Genomic DNA, 26,301 nt, shown 5'->3' with positions numbered 1-26,301 from the left:
AGTGCAGTTGGAGTAAATGGCGAAAGCTGAACTAGTGATGGGAAGGCAACATAAAAAACCTTTAGGGGATGATGAAGCAAAATCAGATGCGCTTGGATTAATTGGATAACGGAAAAAGTAAACTCAAATGTGATTGAATTTAATGGAAACTTTTTTAATTTGTGTGTGTGTTCGTTTACTCAAAATTTCTACAAATTGTTACTGGATGTTGTTCGTTTACTCTTCAGTACAATGTAAAAGACCTTAGTGGTTTACAAGAAGTTACTGGACTTGTACAAATTTTTACAAATTATTGAGTAAACGAACACACCTTGTGTTTATATAATAAAGTTCCTTGTATTATTGTTTTACACAAATAATAAATGCATTTTATTTATTCTGGGATATTTCGCAATGGCTTGCATTTTTATTGCATGTTTAGACTGACTAAAAATACAATCCGAAGAGTGCCTTCAAATTCAATGCAAAACACTACACCAAAAGCTGTGATTTGAATCGAAAATGGAGTGCGTCATAGCTGTGTGCTGTGGAAGCAAAATGGAGTGCATCCTAGCTGCGCGCTCCCTTGTAAAATTCATAAGTGAATTCATAGAAAAAGATGTACTCCAACGGCACTTGTACTGTACACTTGTAGTGATTCAACAGCATCCGCGAATGCAAACTTTTTGCTAGGTATGGCTGACGCGTTAAAGCTGTAAACAGATACAACGTTTGGGTAAAGTTTTGTGTCGTTTTGGCCGTTTTTACACTGTTGGGCATGATGCCGAAAAATTCAAATTCATTTGAAATATATGCCGGCAAACAGATAAACGCTGGACTTTGGTATCATCGTCGCCCTGTTGTTGTTGTTTTTTACTCGACGCCCAACGCAAAACTTTAATCAAACGTTGTATCTGTTTTCAGCTTAAGCTGGGTACACATTGTCAGTTTTGAATGACAGCTTTGTTGTTGCTTGCTAGTGTGGCCGTTCATTTTTGTCATTCATCATGCAACCACAAAATATTTCGTGGTTGCTGGGCGGTTGGACAGTTATCGATAATTGCAAAAAATCGTCATTCAAAACTGACAATGTGTACTGTACTTTAAAGTTAAATATAAAGGGCTCGGCACACACGATCCGCGTTACAACAACCACATGAAAACTTCAAGAACAAACTTGGCAGCACTTACACATCGATAGTATCGATTATCTTTTTAAAAATTCAATATCGGATAAAAACCCTTAAAGCTGAGTACACATTGCCAGTTTTGAATGAAGCTGAAAACACATACAATGTTTGTGTAAAGTTTTGTGTAGTTTTGGCCGTTTTTACACTGTTGGGCATGATGCCGAAAAAATCAAATTCATTTGAAATATATGCCGACAAACAGATAAGCTGAAAACACATACAACGTTTAAAGTTTTGTGTCGTTTTGGCCGTTTTTACACTGTTGGGCTTGATGCCGAAAAATTCAAATTCATTTGTCCCGGTCCACACTAGCGTGAATTTCATTAAAAAATTTCATGAAATTAGGTGTTCTTAAATCGAATTCCCCACTACAGCAATTTTATGATTTTACTCTACTATGGACGTCGATCTAGAGACGCATAATTTCATATCAAAATTTCAGTGAAATTACTGTAGTGTGGCCCGGGACTTTGAAATATATGCAGGCAAACACATCAACGCCGGACTTTGATGTCGGCGTCGCCCTGTTGTTGTTGTTTTCTTGTCAACGCCCAACGCAAAACTTTACTCAAACGTTGTATGTGCTTTCAGCTATAAACGCTGGACTTTGGTGTCGTCGTCGCCCTGTTGTTGTTGTTTTTTTCTCGACGCCCAACGCAAAACTTTAATCAAACGTTGTATCTGTTTTCAGCTTGACAGCGTTGTTGGTGCTTGCTAGTGTGGCCGTTCATTTTTGTCATTCATCATGCAACCACAAAATGTTTTGTGGTTGCTGGACGGTTAGACAGTTATCGATAACTGGAAAATATCGACATTCAAAACTGACAATGTGTACTGCTCTTAAACTAAAATCTATTTTGTGAATGTGAGAATGTAAAGGCCGCTGCACATACGGCGCGTTGAGCGCTGCGTTACAACAACCACATGAAAACGTCAAGAACAATCTTGGCATCACATATGGCCCCGGCACATACGGTCCGTTGTGTGTCGCGTCACGCGTTAAAACAACAACCACATGAAAAAAGTGTAAGTGATGCCAAGTTTGTTGTTGAAGTTTTCATGTGGTATTTGTAACGCGACGCTCAACGCGCCGTATGTGTAGAAGCCTTTACACATTTTTCATGTGGTTGTTGTTTTCAACGCGCAACGCGTCACACAACGGACCGTATGTATTTGTGGTGTTTTACATTTAAACGATGGCTCGTACGAGATTTTGTCTCCTCTTTGATAATATTCGTAAATTTCACACACAGGGTTGAATTTTTTTGTAACATGGTACCAAGCGTACATTTTGTTAAAAATACTTAATGTAAAAAGAAGGTATTTTATAAAAATATTTTATACAAATTTTATAATGCTTACTAGGCGTTTACACCAGACAGTTGGTCTTCAAATACAACTCTGATTTACTAACACATGTATACATTTGTCGTTTGTCTCTCAGCTGTCCATCAGTTTTTCACAGACAGCCGGGTTGAAAAATATTTAACATTTTTATGAAAAAGAAGTGAGATGATATTTCAAATGTGCTGAAAACAAAAGAATATGTACAAAACAAAATATGTGAACGGAAAACAAAAAGAAATCGGTGATTTTCATTCATAATTTTACAACTGTTTTCGCAGTTGTCTGGACGCCTACGTCACACAGGCAAGTTGTGGGATTTTGACAATCAATACATGAAGTCAACTGTCCTGCCATTTGTAAACGCAGGGCTATAAAAAATAATCAATTTATACGTTAAATAATTTTTTATGCACCAATTCATTGCAAAACTACATTTTCTTTCAATTTCTCTTACTATGTTTTGCAACTCTGCTTATGGGTACTTTACACGATATGTATTTTACATATGGGTTGTCACTTTGCGTATACATTTTATATATAAAAAGTGACAACCCATATGTAAAATACATATCGTGTAAAGTACCCATTAACAAGAATAACCAAAGAAATAACCAAAATCTCGTACGAGCAATCGTTTAAATGTAAAACACCACATTGGCCCATAAGTCCGTAGTCACACGTACATATTTTTCGAAAAAGTAAATTGCACTTTTGTGTATTGTTGTTAATAAAAACAATTGTCAAATGTCAACAAAAGCAAAGACATCTCCGCCATTTTTATTGTGTGACACGCGTTGTCCCAACAAAGTTAAATTATGTTTAAAGGCCTCAGCAAATACGTTGTCAAAAAATGTTAAATTATAGCTCTGTTCCAGAACTAAAAAATTTTTAAAATTTTTACCACTTTCACACATTTTGCGTTCCCGTACACAAAATTTATATGAAAATCGTTTACGACTTTTACCACTTTATAAAGTACGGGAACAGTTCATTTGTGTTCCCGTACACAAAATTTATATGAAAACCGTTTACGACTTTTACAACTTTTACGACTTTTACCACTTTATAAAGACCAAATATTATAAAAAATGTTAAACTGCCAAAGCCAAAATTTCGATGTTAACTAAAAATAGATGTTTTTCGCCATAAACTCGTATGTTTAACTTTAATGCGGCAGCCACATTGTTGTTTTTCAAAAAACTTGTCAAAATTGAAACATGGCAGCACTTTGTCTTTTATTCATCTCCCAGAAATAACACAAAACTTTACTCAAACGTTGGATGTGTTTACAGCGTAGAAAAGCTCAATTTGCCGTTTCATATCGCACGTATCTGTATTAGGTATCACTTACATTGGCACCATTTTTTTCTTCCATAAATTGACTGCACTTATTTTAGCATTCTCTTTCATTCTTCTTTCTAATTAGGCAGCACCAATCTCGGCAAGGCAGTCAAAAAAAAACGTTCATTGTGATTGGTTCGAATTCAAGTTTTATCGGTAAGCGGAAAACACTGTGAATCGTGCAAGCGAAACGGGGTGATACAATCAAAATATTTTTGGAAAAAAGCTGAGCTAACACGGAAAAGCAAAAGTAAAAAAGAAAATTTATAAAAACCAAAAAAATAAAAAATATGCTTATGAAGAATTGAAAAATAAATTGTAAAAGTGCTGTTGGGTGAACTAGAAACTGCTGAAAAAGAAAGCAACGAAGAATTTTTTGATTTTTGGGAGGAGATTATTAATCAAAATACTGTGAAAAATATATTTTCCAACGAATTTGAGTTAAGAAAAAAAAGAAACGAAGCATCATTATTTTTTTAAGAAAATTCCAATTCCTCCACACCCTTCTTGTGAGTTGTGGTGCAAAATCATTGTAGTTTATTGGGTTATTTTTGTATATTTTTTCCGTCTTTTTGCTCGCGTGTGTGTTGTTGTTTTATCTGTCTTCATTTTACGCCGATAGAAACTAATTGGATTTGTGTGGTGTGCGTGTTTTGTTATTTTTTTCGTATTCGGTTTGTTGTTTTTTCATTTGGTTTCTGGTGCGCGGCGATGATCGGGTGGAGAAAAATATAAAAAAAGTGAATCACTTATACCAGCGCAAATAGGAGAAGCTTCCAATTACCCCTACTCCATAAAAAACATGAGATGAGAAAATAACGAAAATACAGACGGAAACAACAACAAATTATTAACACAACTACCAGAAGCTGGCTAAGAATGTCTAGCAATCCATGCGATGGCCAAAAATCTGTTTATTTCCAACACTAACTGAATGAAGGAAATATACAGACAAAATTTCATGTTATAAGCATGCCAGAAATGAAATTGCGGAAGACCGCCCCATTTGGATCCCAATGAAATTTTTACCAGAAGTAGACCTAGATTTCCAGATCACGATGTCATACACATTTGGTGGGTAATGGGCTTTACCCTGATATCTGGTTGAATCAAAAATTCCAAACAAAATGATTTGAGTTCGACACCAGCAAATTGAAGGGAGTATTGAATCCTGACGAATGTACAGCAATCTAATCTACAAATGCATTTGAAGATTCATCTATCTATAAAAGGCTATGTGAAGGACTTTTCTGTCCATAAAAACTTTGTACCGTTTTGAAGATGGTTTTTATTCATAAATAATTTCTTAAATTGGTTTAAAGCCTATAAGAGATCTCTTGAAGGGTTTTGATAGTATCTTCTATCTATAGAAGACCTTCTAAAGAATTTTTCTATCTATAGCAGAGTTCTTTAGGGCGTCTTCTATCTTTAGATGACCTATCGAATTTTTTATCTATAGGAAATCCAATCCTAAAAGGTTCATTTACCTACAGAGGAACTATAGAAGGGTCATCTATTTGGAAAAGGCCTCGTAAAGTTATTTTCTGTCCATAGAAATGGCCAGGAAGTAGTTTTCTGTCCATAACAAGGTTTCTAAGAGATCTTCTATCAATCGAAGACTTCTGAAAGTGGTCTTCTATCCATAGAAAATCTCTGAAGGCCTCTTCTATCCATAAATGACATAGGTAATTAATAAAGTTTATATTTAAAAATAACCTTTTTAACAAAAGACGTCTATCATCTATCAATTGAAGACTTCTGAACTAGACCTTTACCGATAGAATGACCGTAAAGAGACTTGTTTTTTCGTAATATTTATAATTTTTTACATACGAATAAACTGTTTTGTAGGATCAAGCTATTCCTGGCTACGCCCATGATTGAATATCTATTGAATTTTCCATTTTGGAAAAAAACCTATTTCCTCGAAAAGGTGTATATTACAACTAAATTCGGACAGCAGATTCTATTCTTCTAATCTTCACCCCGGGAACCATAAATTCCTCCCACCACATTTTATTTGGAGACACTTATACTTCAGGCAAGGCGTTTACACAACCAAACCCAGCGTTTATTCACTTTTAAATTAAAATATGTTCTACCTTAATGGCCGGCCTAAATGGTCGGTCATTTATCTGTTTACGAACATGGAATTTTTGAAATTTAATGACCCAAAATGACGGAATTATTGATTTCCTCCTTAAAAAATGTGTACCGTCGTGATCAAACAAACAAAAGCAGCTAACAGTGGTAAAAGTTTCAGAATGATTCGCGCAAAGATCTATAAAAAAAGTTGAGAATTTGCTTTTCGGACATGACATATTCTCTTCTCGATGACCTGGTTTTCCTTAAAGTGTGTCGCAACATTTATACCCTTGCAATCTATCTGAAGCGTGCTATGTAACATGAGTTTTGATATTTCTGTGTCCATAACCACAAATTTGCTGTTTAAGCCGGCTCCTTGCGGTTTTCATCGTTTGCGATTGATACACACCTATTACCTTTAAATATTTATGTTGTGTCTTATTTATTATTTTTCATTTCTCTTTGTAGATTTTATGTGAATGTGAATAACAGAAACAAGATTCCGAATTAAAAATTCTAATTGTAAACAAACCATATTTTCACTCCAATTAGAAAATTTACAAAGTGAATCAAAAAACAAAAGTGATATCGCCACAAACAAAATTCCAAGTGGATCGTCTATCTGATGAGTGCGAGAGAGAGGGAAGTGTACTTGTGTTATTATTTTTCTTGTTGTTGTTGCGTGTGTAGTGCACTTAAAAAAAGAAACAAAACAAATTGATTGTTGGCGAAGTGTGAAGTAATTCAACAACCAAATAAGAGAACAGCAACAACAAAAAACAAACAAAAGCAAACGACGTCAGTGCAAAGTAAAACAACGGCAAAATTAAATACACAATTAAATTCATTAAGTTCCTTCTTCAAAAATAAACACAAACGAAGCTGCAGAGTCCACATAAGGAGGAGAAACAATTTAAACGAGAAAGAGAGCAGAGATTTGTCATTTCATATAAGAAAGAAGATTGTTGAAAATTATCAACAACAAGTGACATCAACCATCATCAATCAATAACAACAACACTGTAATCAGAGAAAATCATTCACAATGGCGGATTTTGATCTAAATGTTGACAGTTTGATACAGCGGTTACTGGAAAGTAAGTGAAAAGTATTTATTTTATTAAAATTAATCATTATTATCTGTAAATCTTTCATTTAAATACCTGTGCTAGGTGCAATTTTGTATTTTATTTTATTTTTTAATTCTTGGTGATAACATCTACTTTTATTTGATACACACTTTTACACAAAAATGTAAAATACATAGTTTTGTAAGACAAGTCTTGCTTGATGTGCTTTAGCTTGAAATAAACAAACAAATGTCAGGGACTTCACAATATTTTGCACTTCACATTTATACACAATTTGCTAGCAGGAATTGAAGAGAACTCTTCCGAAATCAGTATCTAGCTAATATCATTGCTAGTTGTAGATCCTAAGATACTACGATCGTGCGGTTTATCAATAATAGTTGTGTCTTTTTTACTTTCTTATAAGATTTACTCAGTAACTTGTTTTCAAAGAGTAAGAACAATTATACGGAAACGGAGACAGGATCAAATGTGTAGGAAGACAGAATTTAGTAAACTTTAGCAAGATAAAAATTGATTACAAAACAAAAACATTGGCGCCATTGTGTGAAAGAAAAATAAAATCCAAAGCAGTAAGAAACGTCTCCAATTTTATGTAAAATTAATAAGAAATAATTGATAGTTTAATAAAATAATCAATATTTGCAGCATTTTTTCACATAAATCACATAAACATTGAACAGCTGACCATTAACAGATGATTGAAACTCAGCTGATAACCGTTGCTGCACACGGAGAAAGAAACCGTAGGGAACAAATAATAGCTCTGTTCCTTTACGTGCAAGAATCTTCAAGTTTTGCCACTTTTTACTCGAAAAGCGTTCCTTTACTTTTGACACAATGCAATTCATATGGGAGCAGTTTACAACTTTTACTACTTTTGCCGGTTTTACCATTTTCAAAAGTAAAGGAACAGACCAAATATGTCTGATTGCAAACATATTTTGTTTGTTTGCTGCATTTATTTTTTGTGTGTGGGAAAATGAAAGAACTGTCAAAATTGTTCTCTCATTTCGCTCACTTTTATTGAACTTTTGTGTAAAAAGACAGCATGTAGTAATATTTCGTTATAATTATTACAAATTATCACGCAAAAAGACACACCTAATGACACTTTTTTGTCACTGAACACAGACAATTAATCGTAATTTGATTGTTGATTGATCAGTGGATTTAAATAGCAAATTCCATTGCTTATACGTTAAATAAATGATCCATAAAGTGGTTAAACTCGGCAAAAAGCTCTGGTGTAAACATGCTATACATACTTTATTCCTTTCCCAGTGGTGTCTATGCGTATTGTAGTAGTCAATATGTGTGTTCGTTTACTTAAATTTTGTACAAATTGTTACTGGATGTTGTTCGTTTACTCTGCAGTACAATGCAAAAGACCTTGGTCGTTTACAAGAAGTTACTGGACTTGTACAAATTTGTACAAATTGTTGAGTAAACGAACACACCTAATGACATCCTTGCAGTGTAATATATTTCCAAACAGCTTCTTGGGAACTAGTTCGCTTAGAGGAGACCATCCGAATGATTTAGAATTTTACCATACAAAGTTCATACTTCCCGAACATGTGTATTAAGGGGTATTGGTCACTTATTGAGCACGAAAAAGACATTTTCCATGAATTGTTTACAAGAAATCTACTAAACTTTTTTAGAAGATTTTGTTTTCATCTGAAAGCTACACACCTTGAGCTACTTTCGGAACTTTTTTGTTGAAAAATATTGCACAGTGTTCTGACAAATGGCCGCCTACAAAACACTGCTTTAATAAAGCAGTATGCGGTGCCCCCTGTAGCTCGAAAACGAATAATACGATCATCACATGTTTTTGTGATTTCATTAAGAAACCAATAATCTTGTCCTAAAGCGAATCGGAATTAAAAAAAAATCCATTTTTAAATAAAAAGGTGAACTATCAAAGTTTAAATTTCGATTTCAACTAAAATAGGATAGTTCGATTCCCTTAACTGTTTACTGAAACTAACTGGTCTTTGGTCGGAGATTTCGGACTTTCTTTCATGGTATAGAAATATAGAATGTAGGTATAGAAATCGGATATGCGATCTTGATTCACATCCCATTTTAGGATTGTTGATACCATATTTTGGATTTGTTGGGTCCCTTAGCTAGATACTTACATATTTAAGCTTGTTCTGTCGAAGCCTACTTTGTTGGCATACTCCTCATGATCATTTTCTAACGATGAGGGCGAAGAAAAATTCAATTATGCTCAATGATTTTTCCTCGGAAATCATCTTCATCAACCATTTCGGCAGATGAAATGCTCGGTTTTCCATTTTCTCGTTTTGTGTTCTTTGAAGAAGTTGATTCTGCTAAAATCCACAATCTCCGCTTCCAAAATTCTCGGCATATTTGCGAAGAATGCTTATGGTAGATAGTGTAATAAGCCTTGGAATTTTTGGACTGATTCGAAGATCTAGACCTTACACCAAAAAAGTTTCAAAGAGCTTTCGTAGTTTTCTGTATTCATATCACCGCCGTTGTGTGTATGTCCCTATATGCCCCGGCTGTCTGATTCTTTATTATCGTCCCTTTCTACCATTTTTATAACCTCAGGCTTTGGACTAATGACGGTATATACAAAACCTATGAAAAAGTGCCTCAGCGAAATAATAGTTTCAGAACCCATGTATGTTTAGACGAAAACCGTTCCAGAAAGTTTGGAGTAGATTTAGCCATGTCCGCCTATCTTTCAGGCTAGAGTGCACCAAAATTTGGCTCTCGGTTCACTCCTTCGGGCACCTTCCCCACAAAAGTTCAATAATTTTCGTTAACATGATGCACACCAACACTCTCGAAGGTGGAACTCGATTTGGCCCAAACTTTGCAAATCATAATACTTCTTCCAGACATAGATTATGTTCGAATATGGACTATATCGGTCAGCTTTTTCGGGTACCTCCAACACAAAATCTGAAAATCGTAGGCACAAGTTCAGTTTGAGAACTTTTCTCGGACCGTCAAGTTTTTTGTTTGTAGCAGGTTGTGTTCGGGGGCAATTAATGTCCCAAAAGCTCTAAATAACTTGCGGCACTTGAGCACGAAAACCTACGAATTGAGTATACGATTTGATTGAAACTTTGCATATCGTAAAAATTCTTCCAAACGTACATGAAGTTCCAAGAAGGTCAATATTGGAAAACATTTTCTCACAAAAGTTTACCATTTTGCTTAAGTTAGGCGCTGCGAGGATCGTTTGCACATTTTGTACCGAAAGAATTCTTGTGGTCATTAGGTAAGTGGACATTGGTGGTCCTCTAGTACAGGATGGCGTTGTCTACTGCATCTGTCAGAATAGCATTTAGTTCTGAAAAATGGACTTGTTGATCACGGATTTTTTATAACGGCTTGTTGTTGTTTTTGTGCAAATGTGTTCATTCGTATATTGTTTCAATTATCTGGTTGTTGTTCCTCTGTATGCAGACTCAAAAACTCTGCAACCTTGACTGGCTGTGCCCATAAGAATCAGGTTACGTTAGGTTAAGTTATAGGATGCGCAGCTGCTGTATGGGCAGCCACTCCACTCGGAGACCTTGAGGTCCATTGTGTTCATCCTGGATATTGAAAAACTGGTTGGCAACATCATCCATTGTAAATTGTGGTGGTTCATCCTCGGCAGGAAGAGAAAGTGGTCGATCGTTTCAGTGTCTTTCCCGCCTTCGCATAGCCTGCAGTATTCAATCCTGAAGGGGGACATCATATATCTTATAGGGCAGTGGCCAGTAATGACCCCTAGCAATCCTGATCACTGCTAAGTGAAAGTAAAGAACGCAGTTCTACATCTTGAGATTGCCGGCGAGATTGACTTCGACAACTTACAGCACGGTCCGACGTGCCAGATCTTTTTAAGGTAGAACTCGTGAAGTGGCACAATGGTGGCTTGATGGAGTTGTCGATTTCAATATTTTGTGACTCCGATCCGCAGCGTGCCAGTTCGTCGGCTGCCTCGTTTCCCTCGACTTGATATAAAGGGGCCTGAGAGATTTTAGGGCCGCTTGACTATCAACAAAGATAGTCACCGGTCCAAATATATCCCCTCTCATGTTTGTTAATCAGTTCCGCGGCCTTCCTGATCGCAAAGATTTCAGCTTGGAAGACACTGCAATATTCGTTCAGCTTCTATGAAATACGTAGATCCAGGGAATTGCTATAGACACCTGCTAAGAATCAGGTTATCTGGTCAGGCAAACAATGCAGTGTGTCGTGTGGCCCCAATCCACATGCAGGGCATGTGTTGGGTATCGTGCCATCAATGCGGGCCCAATATGAATTGAGGCGGCTGTATTGTCTGGATCTTATCTGGGCTGGCAGGTTGTGTTCTTCTGCTGCAATAGATGGGGGATGGTCTCCGAGTACGGCATTCACACTATACCCTTGCACTGCCTGCGCAACTATATTAGAGTGAATGCTATTCACGTCAGCCTGATAGTGGTTCTCTTCTTTGTAGCTCTCCAGATCATGAAGATCTCTCCTGGCGTGATTATTGTGGTTATTGGTTATGCGGAAAAGTCTGTCCACTAGAACATGGCAATGATGCTAAAACTTAAAATCCAAGCAGGTACTGCATTGACAACATCTTGTGTTGGAGTACCGGTAAAATCTTCGTCTCCTCACAAGGTTGGCACATTGGCGTCACGAGGATGCCCTCTCTTTGTTCCTCTCCAGTTCATGAAGATCTCGCCCTCCGTGGTTGTGCGGAGAAGTCTGTCCACTAGAACATGGCAATGATGCTAACAACGTAAAATGCAATCAGGTACTGCATTGACAACATCTTGTGTTGAAGTACCGATAAAATCTTCCTCTCCTCATGAAGGTGGCACGTTGGCGTCACGAGGATGCCCTCCGTTGCACGTTTTAATGATATGGGATCTGTGATGGGTTCTCGGCCTGTAGCACCTTTCAATTTTCATCATATTGAATGTTCGTAATTGTGAAATTCCTATTAATTAGTTGTTATTCCTAATTAGTACACAGCATATCTATCTGAGATATGTTTTTATAATTTTTCTTATTTGTAAAATAATTCAAATCTCCACATAAATATGTTCGACCTGCTATGACCACCACATATGCACATGATTCTCAATGAGCTGCTGATTTTCTATTTATTTTCTGTATTCTTGTGAATCATTTGAAAGCGTATTTTTATTTTACTTGCTAGCTTTAGCTTGACGCTTGGGTGGTTCTCTTCCATAATTTACAAATGGAAACTACTGCATCTACTTTTCTGGCTGGCTGCTGTTGCCTGGCTAATAACAAGCAAACAACCAACCAACAACAACAATAACAATGTTGGAAAATACAGTTCAAAAAGTTTAATTAGCATTTTTTATTAAATGAAAACGAAATGAATGAACGAACGGCTCCAAACGAACAAATTTAAGCATTCAAATGGAAATTCTGAATGCAACCAACGTATGAGCTGGAGGAGCAGCAGTACCAGCAATATGTCCATACATCATCGTCATCATCATGATGTGGGCGATAAAGATGCGCAATTTATACATTTGTTTAAATTGAGTTTAAGGTGACATTTTGTAGTAAAAAAAAATATTTGTTTTTTTTGTAAAATGACCCGAAAAGGGTTGCAGTTTTTGGAATGTTCAAAATTTATTTCAAATATTCATTTCAAATATTTCAAGTTTGTAAATATTTGTTATATATAGAAAAATAATGAATAAACATTTATTAGGTACATTTGATTTTTCAAGAATTCTGCAGCTATTTTAACCTCAAACATTATTTCAAAGCCAGAATAGATAATTTAAATTTAAATTACAAAGTACTTAACGAAATAGAAACAGTTTTGAATATCCAACATGATTGGCATGGCGCTGGGCTGTTGAAAATGCATTTATTCAAAACCATAACAATGACGGGGGCCTCAGCGACCCAAAATGATAATGATGATGCTGATTGTCCATGATACTCCATGCCCATGATGATGTAGACAATGAAAATGTAAATGACGATTTTATGAACATCATCATGATACCTTTAATTATAACAACAATAATTATGTGGAACTATATGCACGTGTTTATGACTATGGTTCAAGTTTGTTCAATGTGTTGCTTTTCATCTAGCCTTCCAACAACTACTATCCATCCACCCCCATAAAACGTTTTTTCTACACAATGTTTATTGTTTTGTTTTCACCAGAAAACGAAACAGAGAAAAAAATCCACAAACAATAAACTGAAGAAAAAGGTCTTTTTGTAAGAAAACAGTTTTTGAATTATATTTTGTTTTCGTAATTTTTGTTTTTATTTTTTCACGTCAAAATGTAGATCTTTGACTGTGTTTCCATCACTCATTCACATGTGTGGGTGCTTTTAAGTACCAATGAATAGCTACAAAAGATATACAGCAAAAAATTATAAGCGGCAACTTTTCCTTACGCCCTCCTCCACCTCCATTTCTAATTCACATACATTAGAAGTGGACAAAACAGCCGCGCGCATCAGCCATTTCGTAATTACCCCTTTAATATAAACAACAATTAACTGTACTTTATATTTCACGAAGATGGCTGGAGATGGAGATGTGATGGTGCGATTATTGTTGAATATCTGTTTCTTTGTTAGCTACACTTTTTTACGTAATTTATGAATGCTCAATAAGAAAAGAAACTTGTTTCTTTCGAAGGCACAATTGTTTTTCAGATCGAAAGAGGAAATACAAATTGGAAAATAGGAATGGGTTGGAATAGATTTGGACTAAAATGCCGATCAATGCAGAACATCTTGCTCTCTTTGGGTGGATGTAACAACATGTAGACCTATGTCCATAATTATAACCTCAGCCTTTAGGCTACACTTTGTTTGATACGATGAAATTTTGCCTTATTGAAATAGTAGTTGTTTTCGACCCCAAGTATGTTTGGACGAAATCCGTTTCAGACAATTTGTAGTCGATTTAGCCATGTCCGTCCGTCTGTCTAGCTGGCTGGAGCGCGAAGGGATCAACCTACTTGATCAACAATTTGGTAAATTTGGACGGTACAATTTTTTCGGCGCCAAGTATACTTCCTGAGAAAATGTACCAAAAGCTCTAAAAGGCGTGCCGGCAATGGCCGACGAAGTTTAATCCAATGACAGCGGGTTCGTACGTACCGGATTTACCATACCAGCAGATGCCAACCCAGCATCAAGTCTATGCTCCTAAGTAGAGTTCATACTGCTAAAACAACAACTGACTGAGCAATCACTCCGTCTGGTACCTACCAATTTAGGGTCGTTCCAGATCGTTTTGAAATGTTTACAGCTGGTAGTACTCCGGGCTCATATTGCGACAGTACAATTTTAATCGGCGCTATGTACATACTGACTAGTTCTTAAATGAGTCCTGATTTGGCCCAATCCTTATCCATCGTAATCGTTTTTCCAGACTTACTTCAACTTCGAAGATAGACTATAACGATCCTCTTATTCTGGTACAACCCCCACAAAAATTTAAACTTTTAGGCTTAAGAACAGATTCGTATTTTGAAGTTCTGGGATTGAAACGTAGATCTTATGAGTGCAAGGTGAACGTGTTTACCACTGCAGCATGGTGGCTAACTAGAACATTATAAAAAACTCCTCAGGCGGCCTAAAATGCTGTTCTGAATATTCAACCTCTGCATGTTCGGGTTCAGACATAAAGAATCGTTTTGAGGATCACGGTTTAGGATGACAGATTTTGCAGTCCGTTCTAAAGACATTAGGGAACTTCACCATAAAATCTAAAAATATTCAAAACAGCAGATCTGTTTCAAAAGCAAGTGGTAGTGTTTTTTCTTTCTCTCTTTTCTCTTCTCTTGTCTTTTCAGGTAATTCTCAACCTCTTTTATGGATGATCACAATGGACCGAAAGGTCTCCGAGTGGCGTAGTCAATATATATTGACTACACATCCCCAAACCTAACCTAACCTAAGTGGTAGTGTTGCAGGGCACCACAATGTTGAGGGAAATGAGATATGTAATGAACTAGCAAGGCGTGGCTCGTAGTCTTCCGCTCTACAAGTGGAGGACTGTGTCAGGTCACCGCTCCGCTTCTTCCCCGACAAACGCAACAGGTTCTACTTTGAGAAAATCGTAAGGATCCTGCAGTTTGGACCTGGATGTAAGATATTCAAGTCAATCTAGTCGGCAATCTCAGGATTTTTATTCCCTCAGCATTTATGCTAACGAGGGTATATACACTTTCATACGGGCAAAATGTGCCTCATCGAAATAATGGTTTAAGACCCCAAGTATGTTTGGACGAAATGTGTTTCAGACAATTTGGAGTCGATTGAGCAATGTCCGTCCGTCTGTCTGTCTGGTTGGCTGGAGCGCACGTAAACTCGCGAACGGATCAATCGATTCGTTTCAAAATTTGGCTTTCGTAATATTTTGTCCAAACTTAGTTTAAGTTCGATGATGGGTTATGTCGGACCACTACTTCCGGTACATCCCCCACAAAAGTTCAAAAATGTTCGGAAAATTTGTACGTGCGATAACTCTTGAAGGGAGTAACCGATTTGGTCCATACTTTGCAAATCGTGAAATGTCTACCGGACTTAGACGAATTTCCAATATGGACTCAATCGGTCCACTCCTTCGGGTACCTCCCACACAAAATTTGGGATAAGTTCACTTTGGGGCCTGCTCTTGAATCGCTTTGATTTTTGTTTTAGTAACTTGTATTCACTGCCCTCCATACGACGGTACAAGTTTCATCAGGGGCAAGACCACACTTCCTGAGAAAATAGCCCCAAAGTTGAAAAAAACCCTATGACACCGTGTAAGGTGGTTGGATCGCAAGATAACTCTCGAACGGATCTGCCTATTCGGTCAAAAATTTGGCCTTAGTAATATTTTGTCCAAACATAGTTTAAGTTCGAAGATAAGATACATCGTTCCACTCCTTCAGGTACCTCCCCCACAAAAGTTCAAAAATGTTCGGAAAAATTGTTCGTACAGTAACTCTTGAAGGGAGTGGCCGAATTGGTGCATACTTTACACATCCTGATATATCTACCAGATATAGATCAGGTTCAAATATGGACTATATTTGTCAACTCCATCCGGTACCTCCCACACAAAATTTCGGATAAGTTCACTTTAAGACCTGCTTTCGAATCACTTTGACTTTTGTTAAAGAAACTCGCATTCGCTGCCTCAATTACGATGATAATTTTTTTTTTTCTGGTGCAAGTCCATTCTTCTTGAACAATCAGTCCGAAGGGTGTAAAAACCCCCTATGGCACCATATGTAGTGGCTGGAGAGCCACTTCATAATAGTCAATGTCGATCCATTCCTTTAAATATCTCCTCCGCAAATTTTTTGATCTTTAATCCTAATCAACATTTTTGTCGGTTCATACATCCAAAATTTTTAAAATCTCTTAAACACATAGGTTTTTGAGAAAAAAATTTTTAATATACACAGGCTGAGGGTATATCTCTGTCAGCAAAGCTGACTGATACTTTTTTACTTGTTTTTTCAGATTTTTCAGGCCGTTCTAAAGGCATTATGGTCCTTCACCATTAAACCTAAAGCTATTCCATAAAGCTATTCCTAAAGCTGTTCCATAAACTTATGGTAGGATTGCAGGGCACCAAAATGTTGAAGGAAATGAGATATTTTTTTTTTATTTGTAGTTTTCTGATCTACAAGTGTAGGACTGTGTCAAGTCACCTCAACTTCTTCTTATACAAACTCAACGAGTTCTACCTTAAAAAGATCTGGCAATTCGGACCGTGCTGTAAGTTGACGAAGTCAATCTCGCCGGCAATCTCAAGATGTAGAACTGCGTTCTTTACTTTCACTTAGCAGAGATCAGGATTGCTAGGGGTCATTACTGGCCACTGCCCTATAAGATATACATATGATGTCCCCCTTCAGGATTGAGTACTGCAGGCTATGCGAAGGCGGGAAAGACACTGAAACGATCGACCACTTTCTCTTCCTGCCGAGGATGAACCACCACAATTTACAATGGATGATGTTGCCAATGCCATCAGGAACGCTAAATCATCCAAAGCGTTGGGCCCTGATGGAATCTCCATGGTAATGTTGAAGCAGCTGGATGAGCCGGGAGTCGAGTATCTCACCAAAGTCTTCAACTTGTCGCTAGCCACCCTCGTTGTTCCCGAAGTCTGGAAAATGGGCAGGGTGGTCCCACTACGGAAGCCAGGCAAGGATGCCAGCAAAAGTGAATCGTACAGACCGATTTCGCTTTTGTCGCCCGTAGCAAAGACACTTGAGGCCTTGATCCTCCCCAGTATTAAAAATAGCTATCAAGTTGCCGATCATCAACATGGATTCCGTAAGCAGCACAGCACGACAACAGCGCTGCACGCCATTACCACATATATCTGTAAAGGACTCAACCAGAGACGGCCGTGCGATAGAACAGTGATGGTGGCGCTTGACCTATCAAAAGCCTTTGATACAGTCAGGCACTTCACGCTGTTTGAGGACATTGAGCAGGCAACCCTCCGGCCAAGCTTGCAACGTTGGATAGTCAACTATATGTGTGGACGCCAGTCGTACGTGGAATTCAGGAATAAGAAGTCCAAACCCCGTAGAGTGAAACAGGGAGTTCCCCAAGGTGGGGTGATATCTCCGGAACTGTTTAACCTCTACCACTCCTGTATTCCACCCCCTCCAGACGGCATTGAGATCGTGACGTATGCGGATGATTGTACGATCCTGGCGTGGGGTACCTATCCTTATGACATCTGTGAGAGACTGAACAACTATTTAACCGATCTTACCACCTTTTTCCATTCGAGGAATATGCAGATTTCCCCCACAAAATCTACAGCCACTCTGTTCACCACATGGACAGCGCAGTTTGGACGTGAGTTGAATGTCTTGGTCGACGGTAGCAGAATTTGGACCACAAACTGCCCTAAAATTTTAGGGGTCACATTCGACACTACATTCACGTCGTGCGCACACGCCACAGCTATCTGCGACAAGTTGAAAAGTAGGAACAAGGTCCTCAAGTCCCTGGCCGGCAGCACTTGGTGTGCAGATAAAGAAACCTTGTTGGCCACGTATAACGCGATAGGTCGGTCTGTGGTAAGCTATGCGGCTCCAGTCTGGTCCCCGAGATTGTGTGATTCGAACTGGAAAAAGATTCAAACTTGTCAGAATGCCGCCCTGAGAACAGCGACAGGGTGCCTCCTCAAATCTTCAGTGGACCATCTACATGAGGAGGCAAAAATTCTTCCTGTAAAGCAACACAATGAGATGCTTGCGTTGCAGTACCTGCTTGGATGTTATCGTGTGAGCCATCCCAATCACCATCTTGTGGGTAGGCCCGGCCCATTCAGGGAGATCAGGAAGGATATCATTGCTCTAGAGGGAGAGGTCCAACGATACAGGAGAGAACCCCTAGATCAACAAGCATATCAAGCAGGATTGAATAGCATTCACACGGACGCAGTTACCAAGGCCTTAAGCAATTATAGTGTGAATAAAGTACTCGGAGTACATCCTCCATCTATCGCAGCTGAGGGGCGTCAGCTGCCACGACAAACCAGAGTAGTTTTGGCTCAACTGCCTCCTTTTCCATTCCCTTTACTAAAACACTGCTCCCCTAAAATAAATTACGACTGGCACAAAAGTTACATTTCAAGTTCTTTTCGAATATCTTTTTTACCTTTATAACAACTATCTGCATTATTTATCTTCGGATTTACTTATCTTTTAAATATCATCAATCAAAGGGCATTAGTTTTATGGGTCAGCCAACAGTTTTTAAAGTAAATATTCATAATTTTGAAATAATATTTCCGTTTGTAGATGGCGGATGACGAAATAAAGGCTTATACTTTCGAAATTTTATAACACCACAAAGAGAACATTTGAAGATAATGAGAATTTTATTAGTCAACTTTATTGCTAAACTCCCGCACATGTAATAAATGGTGTACACATTTTTTTATACAAGAGAATAATTAAAGAAAGAGATAGAAACTCTAACAAAAGTCAATATTATAGCAGTTTATATCTTTATTTGCAACAAAATTACTACAAAATAAATACAAATTATTCAATAATAAAACTTGTTAATCCTCCAAAAATATTGTCAGCAGAATTTGAAAGTATGTATTTCATTATTTGCCGAATGTTGTTATTGTATGCAAAACAAATTAAAAATACGACAATATGTAATTACTTTATTCACAAACAAATTGTGGAATAATTAAACATGCATTGTATGCTGCGAATACAGATGCAAAATACACATTTTGCTTTGATGACGTCAAGCAGGTGTTTATTATTCTCCATATTAGGTTTTCTCTTTCAATGTTTGAGAAATCATGACTTTTGGGTAATAAAGTAGGTCTAAAATTTTCAATTCAAACTAAAAATACTTTTCATGTATTCATTGCCTGTCATTTTTAGTCATTTATCCCATAACTTGAAACTAAAATTGCTTTGAATCATTTTTTATTTTTTTAAAGTTACTAAAGTTTTTTAGGCTATTATATTAAAGCCCGTGGGCGTAGAATCTAATTTGCGTCTTTGCGTCTTTTCTCTGAGCCGTCCGAAGACGAACTGCTTTGAAGCTTTGAAAACCCTTCGAAAAAAAAAACTTCATATTATATGAAATTGTGTTCCTTCGTGCTTCCCAAACATTTATCATTATTATTCTTTTTATTGAAAATAAAGTAAGTCTCCTTTATTGCTGTGGCATTTTAATTTAAAATAAATCCCCCATCTTCCTCCACACAATCTATTCATTCATTCATCTTACTTGAAGCTACATACACTTTTTGCACCAAAAAAATTTTCTCAATAACTAAACTCTAAAAGGGGTTATGAGTTGATATTTAATAGCATCCCCTTTCATGTTACCTGAAAAGAAAACAAGAATAATAGCCCTCTTTACGAAACTGAATGTTACTACCAACACCTTTTAAGCAATAGATACACCTTTTTGCGAAACATTGCGTAGCCAACAAAGATGTTGATGATATATCACACACATGCCTTGAATTGACATGAAGAGAAGTGTGATGTTGAGGCAGTAAAAATTCATAACATTTTTTCTCACTTTTTTTACCATGCTCCTTCTTGGAAATAACGCACTTGTGGGTTTTTATTTTTTTTTTACGTTTTGTTACTGTTTTCAGTTGATGATAGACGAAAGTCTATTCATTCAATAAATGCTCTAAGGATTTTATGAAAGTTTAAGTGTAATTGGTAGGGAGGCTGTATACACGGTGAAAAAGTAGGGATTACGAGTTACACAAACATGTTTTGGTGTTCACAAACACAATATGGTTGCCATCACCATATATATATAATTTAATATTTATGCTCTAAGGATTTTATGAAAGTTTAGTGTAATTGGTAGGGAGGCTGTATACACGGTGAAAAAGTAGGGATTACGTGTTACACAAACATGTTTTGGTGTTCACAAACACAATATGGTTGCCATCGCCACATATACATAATTCAATATTTATCACAGAAGAGTTTCAAGAAATCAAATAAGCACTTTAAGTTCCTTAAAACGCATTTTCGAAAAGCTTTAGATCTATCTGCTGAATTTCTGCATCTTTGTAAGCGCTATTTTCACCGATAAAAGTTTCTTATGTTTTACTTTCGCATAATATTTGATGTTTACTAAAATAGTATGGTCCCCACCACCATATAAAGCCATATATTTTCTATGTGTAAGCGTAGAAATAAATCAAATGGCCAGATAAACACGTTAACTCCTTTTCATTGAAGTTACCACCAATACCTTTAGATCTACCTAATGAATTTCTGCACCTCAGTAAGCACTTTCTTTCAGCAATGAAGACTTATTGCCGTTCCTTTATTTCAATAAAATAGATGATTGCCATCACCATATCGTGCAATATTATTCTGTGTGAAAAATCAAGACTCTAATAGGTTACAGGAAGCCACAAGAAAACTAGGAATCGTGATCTCCACAAATATTTTCTGGTATTTACAAAAATAAAATGGTCCACGTCACCATATAAAGCAATATCTTTTCTCTGTGTGAACATAGAAAAATACACTGATCTTGTGGGTTCCACGAACCAAGAAAAACATTTCAATATCTTTACATTGCAGTTTCCAATAAGTTTTATATATACCTGATGAATTTCTGCATCTCGGTAAGCACTTTCTTTCAGCAATGAAAGCTTATTTCCTTTCTGATTTCACTAAAATAAGATGATGGTCATGACCATATCAAGCAATATGTTTTTGGGTGTATATAAAGCCACATGAAATCTTTGAAACTCAAAATCATGATCTCACAAAGCATGTTTTTGATTTGGTTTTTGTAAAATTCACTCGCCTTGTGGATTCTAGGATAGAAGATAAACACGTTAAATTTTTACAATAAAGTTTCTAATATGTTTAGATCTATCTGATGTATTTCTGCACCTCAGTAAGCACTTTTTCAGCAATGAATACTAATTTCTTTTCTTATTTCACTAAAATAATATGATTGCCATGATCATATCGAACAAAATGTTTTTCTTTTGTGTATATAAAGCCCCGTGAAAACTTTGAAAACTAGGAATCGTGATCTGCTCAATCATGTTTGGATTCAATCAAAATAATATGGTCCTCACCACTATATAAAACAATATATTTTCTTTGCGTGAACATAGAAAAGAATCCATTGACCTCGTGAGTTTTAGGAAAGAAGATAAACACTATAAGTTCTGTACATTGATGTTTCCAAAACCTTTAGATCTACTGATGAATTTCTGCATCTCAGTAAGCACTTTTTTCAGCAATGAATACTAATTTCCTTTCTTATTTCACTAAAATAATATGATTGCCATGATCATATCGAACAAAATGTTTTTTCGTGTATATAAAGCCCCGTGAAAACATTGAAAACTAGGAATCGTGATCTGCACAAGCATGGTTGGTTTTAACCAAAATAATATGGTCCTCACCACTATATAAAACAATATATTTTCTTTGCGTGAACATAGAAAAGAATCCATTGACCTCGTGGGTTCTAGGAAAGAAGATAAACACTATAACTTCTGTACATTGATGTTTCCAAAACCTTTAGGTCTATCTGATGAATTTCTGCATCTCAGTAAGCACTTACTTTCAGCAATGAAAACTTTTTTCATTTCTTATTTCACTAAAATAATATGATTCCCATGATAATATCGAGCAATATGTTTTTTTGTGTATATAAAGCCCCGTGAAAACTTTGAAAACTAGGAATCGTGATCTGCACAAGCATGTTTGGTTTTAACCAGAATAATATGGTCCTCACCACCATATAAAACAATATATTTTCTTTGCGTGAACATAGAAAATAATAAATTGACCTCTAGGAAAGAAGATAAACACTATAAGTTCTGTACATTGATGTTTCCAAAACCTTTAGGTCTATCTGATGAATTTCTGCATCTCAGTAAGCACTTACTTTCAGCAATGAAAATAATATGATTCCCATGATAATATCGAGCAATATGTTTTTTTGTGTATATAAAGCCCCGTGAAAACTTTGAAAACAAGGAATCGTGATCTGCACAAGCATGTTTGGTTCTAACCAGAATAATATGGTCCTCACCACCATATAAAGCAACATATTTTTAATTTTTTTAACATAGAAACAAATTCACTGACCTTTTGGGTTCTAGGAAACAAGGAAAACATTTTAGTACCTTTACACCGAAGTTTGCAATATTTTTAGATCTATCTGATGAATTTCTGTATCTCAGTAAGAGCTTTTTTCACCAATGAAAGCTTATCTTTCATTGTTATTTCACTAAAATAATATGATTGCCATGAACATATCGAGCAATACGTTTTGCGTGTATATGAGGCTACATGAAAACTTTTTAAACTATGAATCATGATCTGCACACGCATGTTTTGTTTTTTCACAAAAATAATATGATCCTCACCACCATATAAAACAATAAATTTTCTCTGCTTGAAAATAGAAGCAAATCCACTGACCTTGCGGTTTCTAGGAAAGAAGATACACAATTTATGGTCTTTACATTGAAGCTTCCAATACCTTTAGATCTAACTGATGCATTTCTGCATCTCAGTAAGCATTGTTCGCCAGTGAAAAATTATTTCCTTGCTTACTTCACTAAAATATTATTATTGCCATGATCATGTCGCGCAATATTCTTCTTGGTCTACATGGAAAAGTATTACGAATCTAATCCGCAAAAGGAAACCACACGAAAACTTTGAAAACTATGTATCATGATCTCCACAAATATGTTTATGGTATTTACAAAAATAATATGGTCCCCACCACCACATAAAGCAATATGTTCTGTATGTATGAACATACAAGAAAATGCACTGATTTTTTTTGGGTTCTAGGAAAGAAGATAAACATTTTAAAGTCTTTACATTAAAGTTTCCAATATCTTTAGATCTACCTGATGAATTTGCGCTTCTCAGTAAGCGCTAATTTTAACAATAAAAGCTTTTTCCTTTCTTGTTCTACTAAAATAATATGACCGTCATCATCTTATCGAACAATATTTTTTCTGTATGTACATGGAAGAAGAATCAAGAATCTAATAGGTAACAGAAAGTTACATAGAAACTTTTAAAACCAGGAATCATGATCTCCACAAACATGTTTTGGTATTCACCAAAATAATATGGTCGGCACCCCTACCATATAAATCCATATCGCGCAATATTCTTCTTGGTCTACATGGAAAAGTATTACGAATCTAATCCGCAAAAGGAAACCACACGAAAACTATGAAAACTATGTATCATGATCTCCACAAATATGTTTTTGGTATTTACAAAAATAATATGGTCCCCACCACCACATAAAGCAATATGTTCTGTATGCATGAACATAAAAGAAAATGCACTGATTTTTTTGGGTTCTAGGAAAGAAGATAAACATTTTAAAGTCTTTACATTAAAGTTTCCAATATCTTTAGATCTGCCCGATGAATTTCTGCTTCTCAGCAAGCGCTACTTTTACCAAAAAAACTTTTTCCTTTCTCATTTTACTGAAATAATATGTCCACCATGCTCACAATATTTTTCTGTATGTACATGGAAGAATCTCGAATCGAATGGATTACAGGAAGCCTAATGAAAACTGGAAAACATGATCTCTACAAACATATTTTGGTTTTCACAAAAATAATATGGTCCCTGCCATCATATAAAACAATATATATTCTCTGCTTGCACATAGAAACGAATCACCTGACGCTGTGGGTTGTAGGAAAGAAGTTAAACATTTTAAGGCCTTACATTGGAGTTTCCAATAACTTTAGATCTATCTGATGAATTTCTGCATCTTAGTAAGCACTTCTTTAAACAGTGAAAGCTTCTTATTTTCACTAAAATAATATGATTAACATCCATCTTGTCAAGGAATATATTTTTTAATGTATTTGGATAGAAATTCAATAATTTAATTTATTTCAGGAAGTCCGAAGAAAACTTTAAGTTCCTAATATCAAAGCTTGTAATGCTTTTATACTGGCTGCTGAATTTCTCCATCCCCGTAAGCGCTTCTATCAGCAATAAAATCTATCGTTATGTGCCTACAATCGCCATATTTTGCACCAAACGAAAGAACAATTTTTTGATTTATTTTCTTAAATCAAACTATTTCTTAGATCAAATTCATTACAATGTCATGTATTTTTGCTTCCAAACTGCTTACTTATGCACAGTAAGTATGCATATCACCTCAAACTTCTTCAACATACCTGAAATTTCCCTCCAAAGCAAAATACAAACTATTTTTCCCAGTGTAAAACATCCGCAACTCTTGTGAAAGCAAAAAAGATTTTATGTAATGAAAGGCACATTGGAATCCTGCGGAAGGTATGGAAGGTAGTAGTACTTACAATGTTGTTTTCATTTATGCATAGGAATTTTTAAATGAAAAAAAGGAAGGGCGGCCAACCAAGCAAAAACCTACCCAATAGCATGTTTTCTAATAGCATTGACATTGTGTGTGCCACAAGTCGGGAATACAAACACCAGCCAGATACAATAACAAGTGGATACTTCCGTTTATGAAATTGGTTTGACATTTTGAAATGAATGGAATCAATGAATGGTTGTTGTTGCGAAATTTTCGATTGCTTGATTTGTAGGCACTTTTTCCAATGCGTATTGATGAAAGGATAGATTAATTGATGTGGGTGAAACGATAGATGAATAACTTTTTTCAAAGAGAGAATTTGTTAGGTTTGATTTTTCATTTATTACAAAATTTTCTATAAGAACGCCTTTTTCGGATAACATATTCTATAAGAAATCCTTATCCGGATAACATATTCTATAAGAAAACCTTATTCGGATAATATTTTCTATAAGAAAACCTTATCAGGATAAAATTTTCTATAAGAAAACCTTAGCCGGATAACATTTTCTATAAGAAATATTACCTGGAAAACATTTTCTATAAGAAAACCTTATCCGGATAACATTTTACATAAGAAAATCTTATCCGGATAACATTTTCTATAAGAAAGCCTGATCCGGATAACATTTTCTATAAGAAAACCTTATCCGAATAACATTTTCTATAAGAAAACCTTATCCGAATAACATTTGCTATAAGAAAACCTGATCCGGATAACATTTTCTATAAGAAAACCTGATCCGGATAACATTTTCTATAAGAAAACCTTATCCGGATAACATTTTCTATAAGAAAAACTTATCCGTATAATATTTTTTTATAAGAAAAACGTATCCCGATAACATTTTCTATAAGAAAACCTTATCCGGACAACATTTTCTATAAGAAAGATTACCTGGAAAACATTTTCTATAAGAAAACCTTATCCGGATAATATTTTCCATAAGAAAACCTTATCCGGATAACATTTTCTATAAGAAAAACTTATCCCGATAACATTTTCTATAAGAAAACCTTATCCGGATAACATTTTCTATAAGAAAACCTTTTCCGGATAACATTTTCTATAAGAAAAACTTATCCCGATAACATTTTCTATAAGAAAACCTTATCCGGATAACATTTTCTATAAGAAAACCTTTTCCGGATAACATTTTCTATAAGAAAACCTGATCCGGATAACATTTTCTATAAGAAAAACTTATCCCGATAACATTTTCAATAAGAAATACTAATCCCGATAACATTTTCTATAAGAAAAACTTATCCCGATAACATTTTCAATAAGAAATACTAATCCGTATACAATTTTCTATAAGAAAACCTTATCCGGATAATATTTTTTATAAGAGAACCTTACCCGGATAACATTTT

General features: G+C 35.8%; 1 protein-coding gene across 6 annotated transcripts in view; it reads left to right on the top strand.

Annotated features, from left to right (window-relative positions):
• The first annotated feature begins 3,941 nt into the window (after positions 1-3,941).
• flw (protein phosphatase 1 catalytic subunit flapwing) overlaps positions 3,942-26,301 on the top strand; it is a 180,905-nt gene continuing 158,545 nt past the window's right edge. For 2 of the 6 annotated variants that reach the window (XM_073978708.1, XM_073978705.1), the window contains exons 1-2: positions 3,942-4,013; positions 6,411-7,039. In XM_073978708.1, the coding sequence (XP_073834809.1) occupies positions 6,988-7,039 (52 nt within the window). In that variant the 5' untranslated portion in view covers positions 3,942-4,013; positions 6,411-6,987. Of the gene's footprint in view, positions 4,367-6,410; positions 7,040-26,301 lie in introns of all 6 variants that reach the window. The other 4 variants (XM_073978707.1, XM_073978704.1, XM_073978709.1 and 1 more) reach the window with 2 other exon arrangements.

This window comes from Musca autumnalis, unplaced genomic scaffold (genome assembly GCF_047663935.1).
Source record: "Musca autumnalis isolate F117 unplaced genomic scaffold, ASM4766393v1 scaffold_3, whole genome shotgun sequence".
Lineage (NCBI taxonomy): Eukaryota > Metazoa > Arthropoda > Insecta > Diptera > Muscidae > Musca > Musca autumnalis.
The sequence above is the reverse complement of the archived record's forward strand: the minus strand, read 5'-3'. Positions and strand labels throughout refer to the sequence as shown.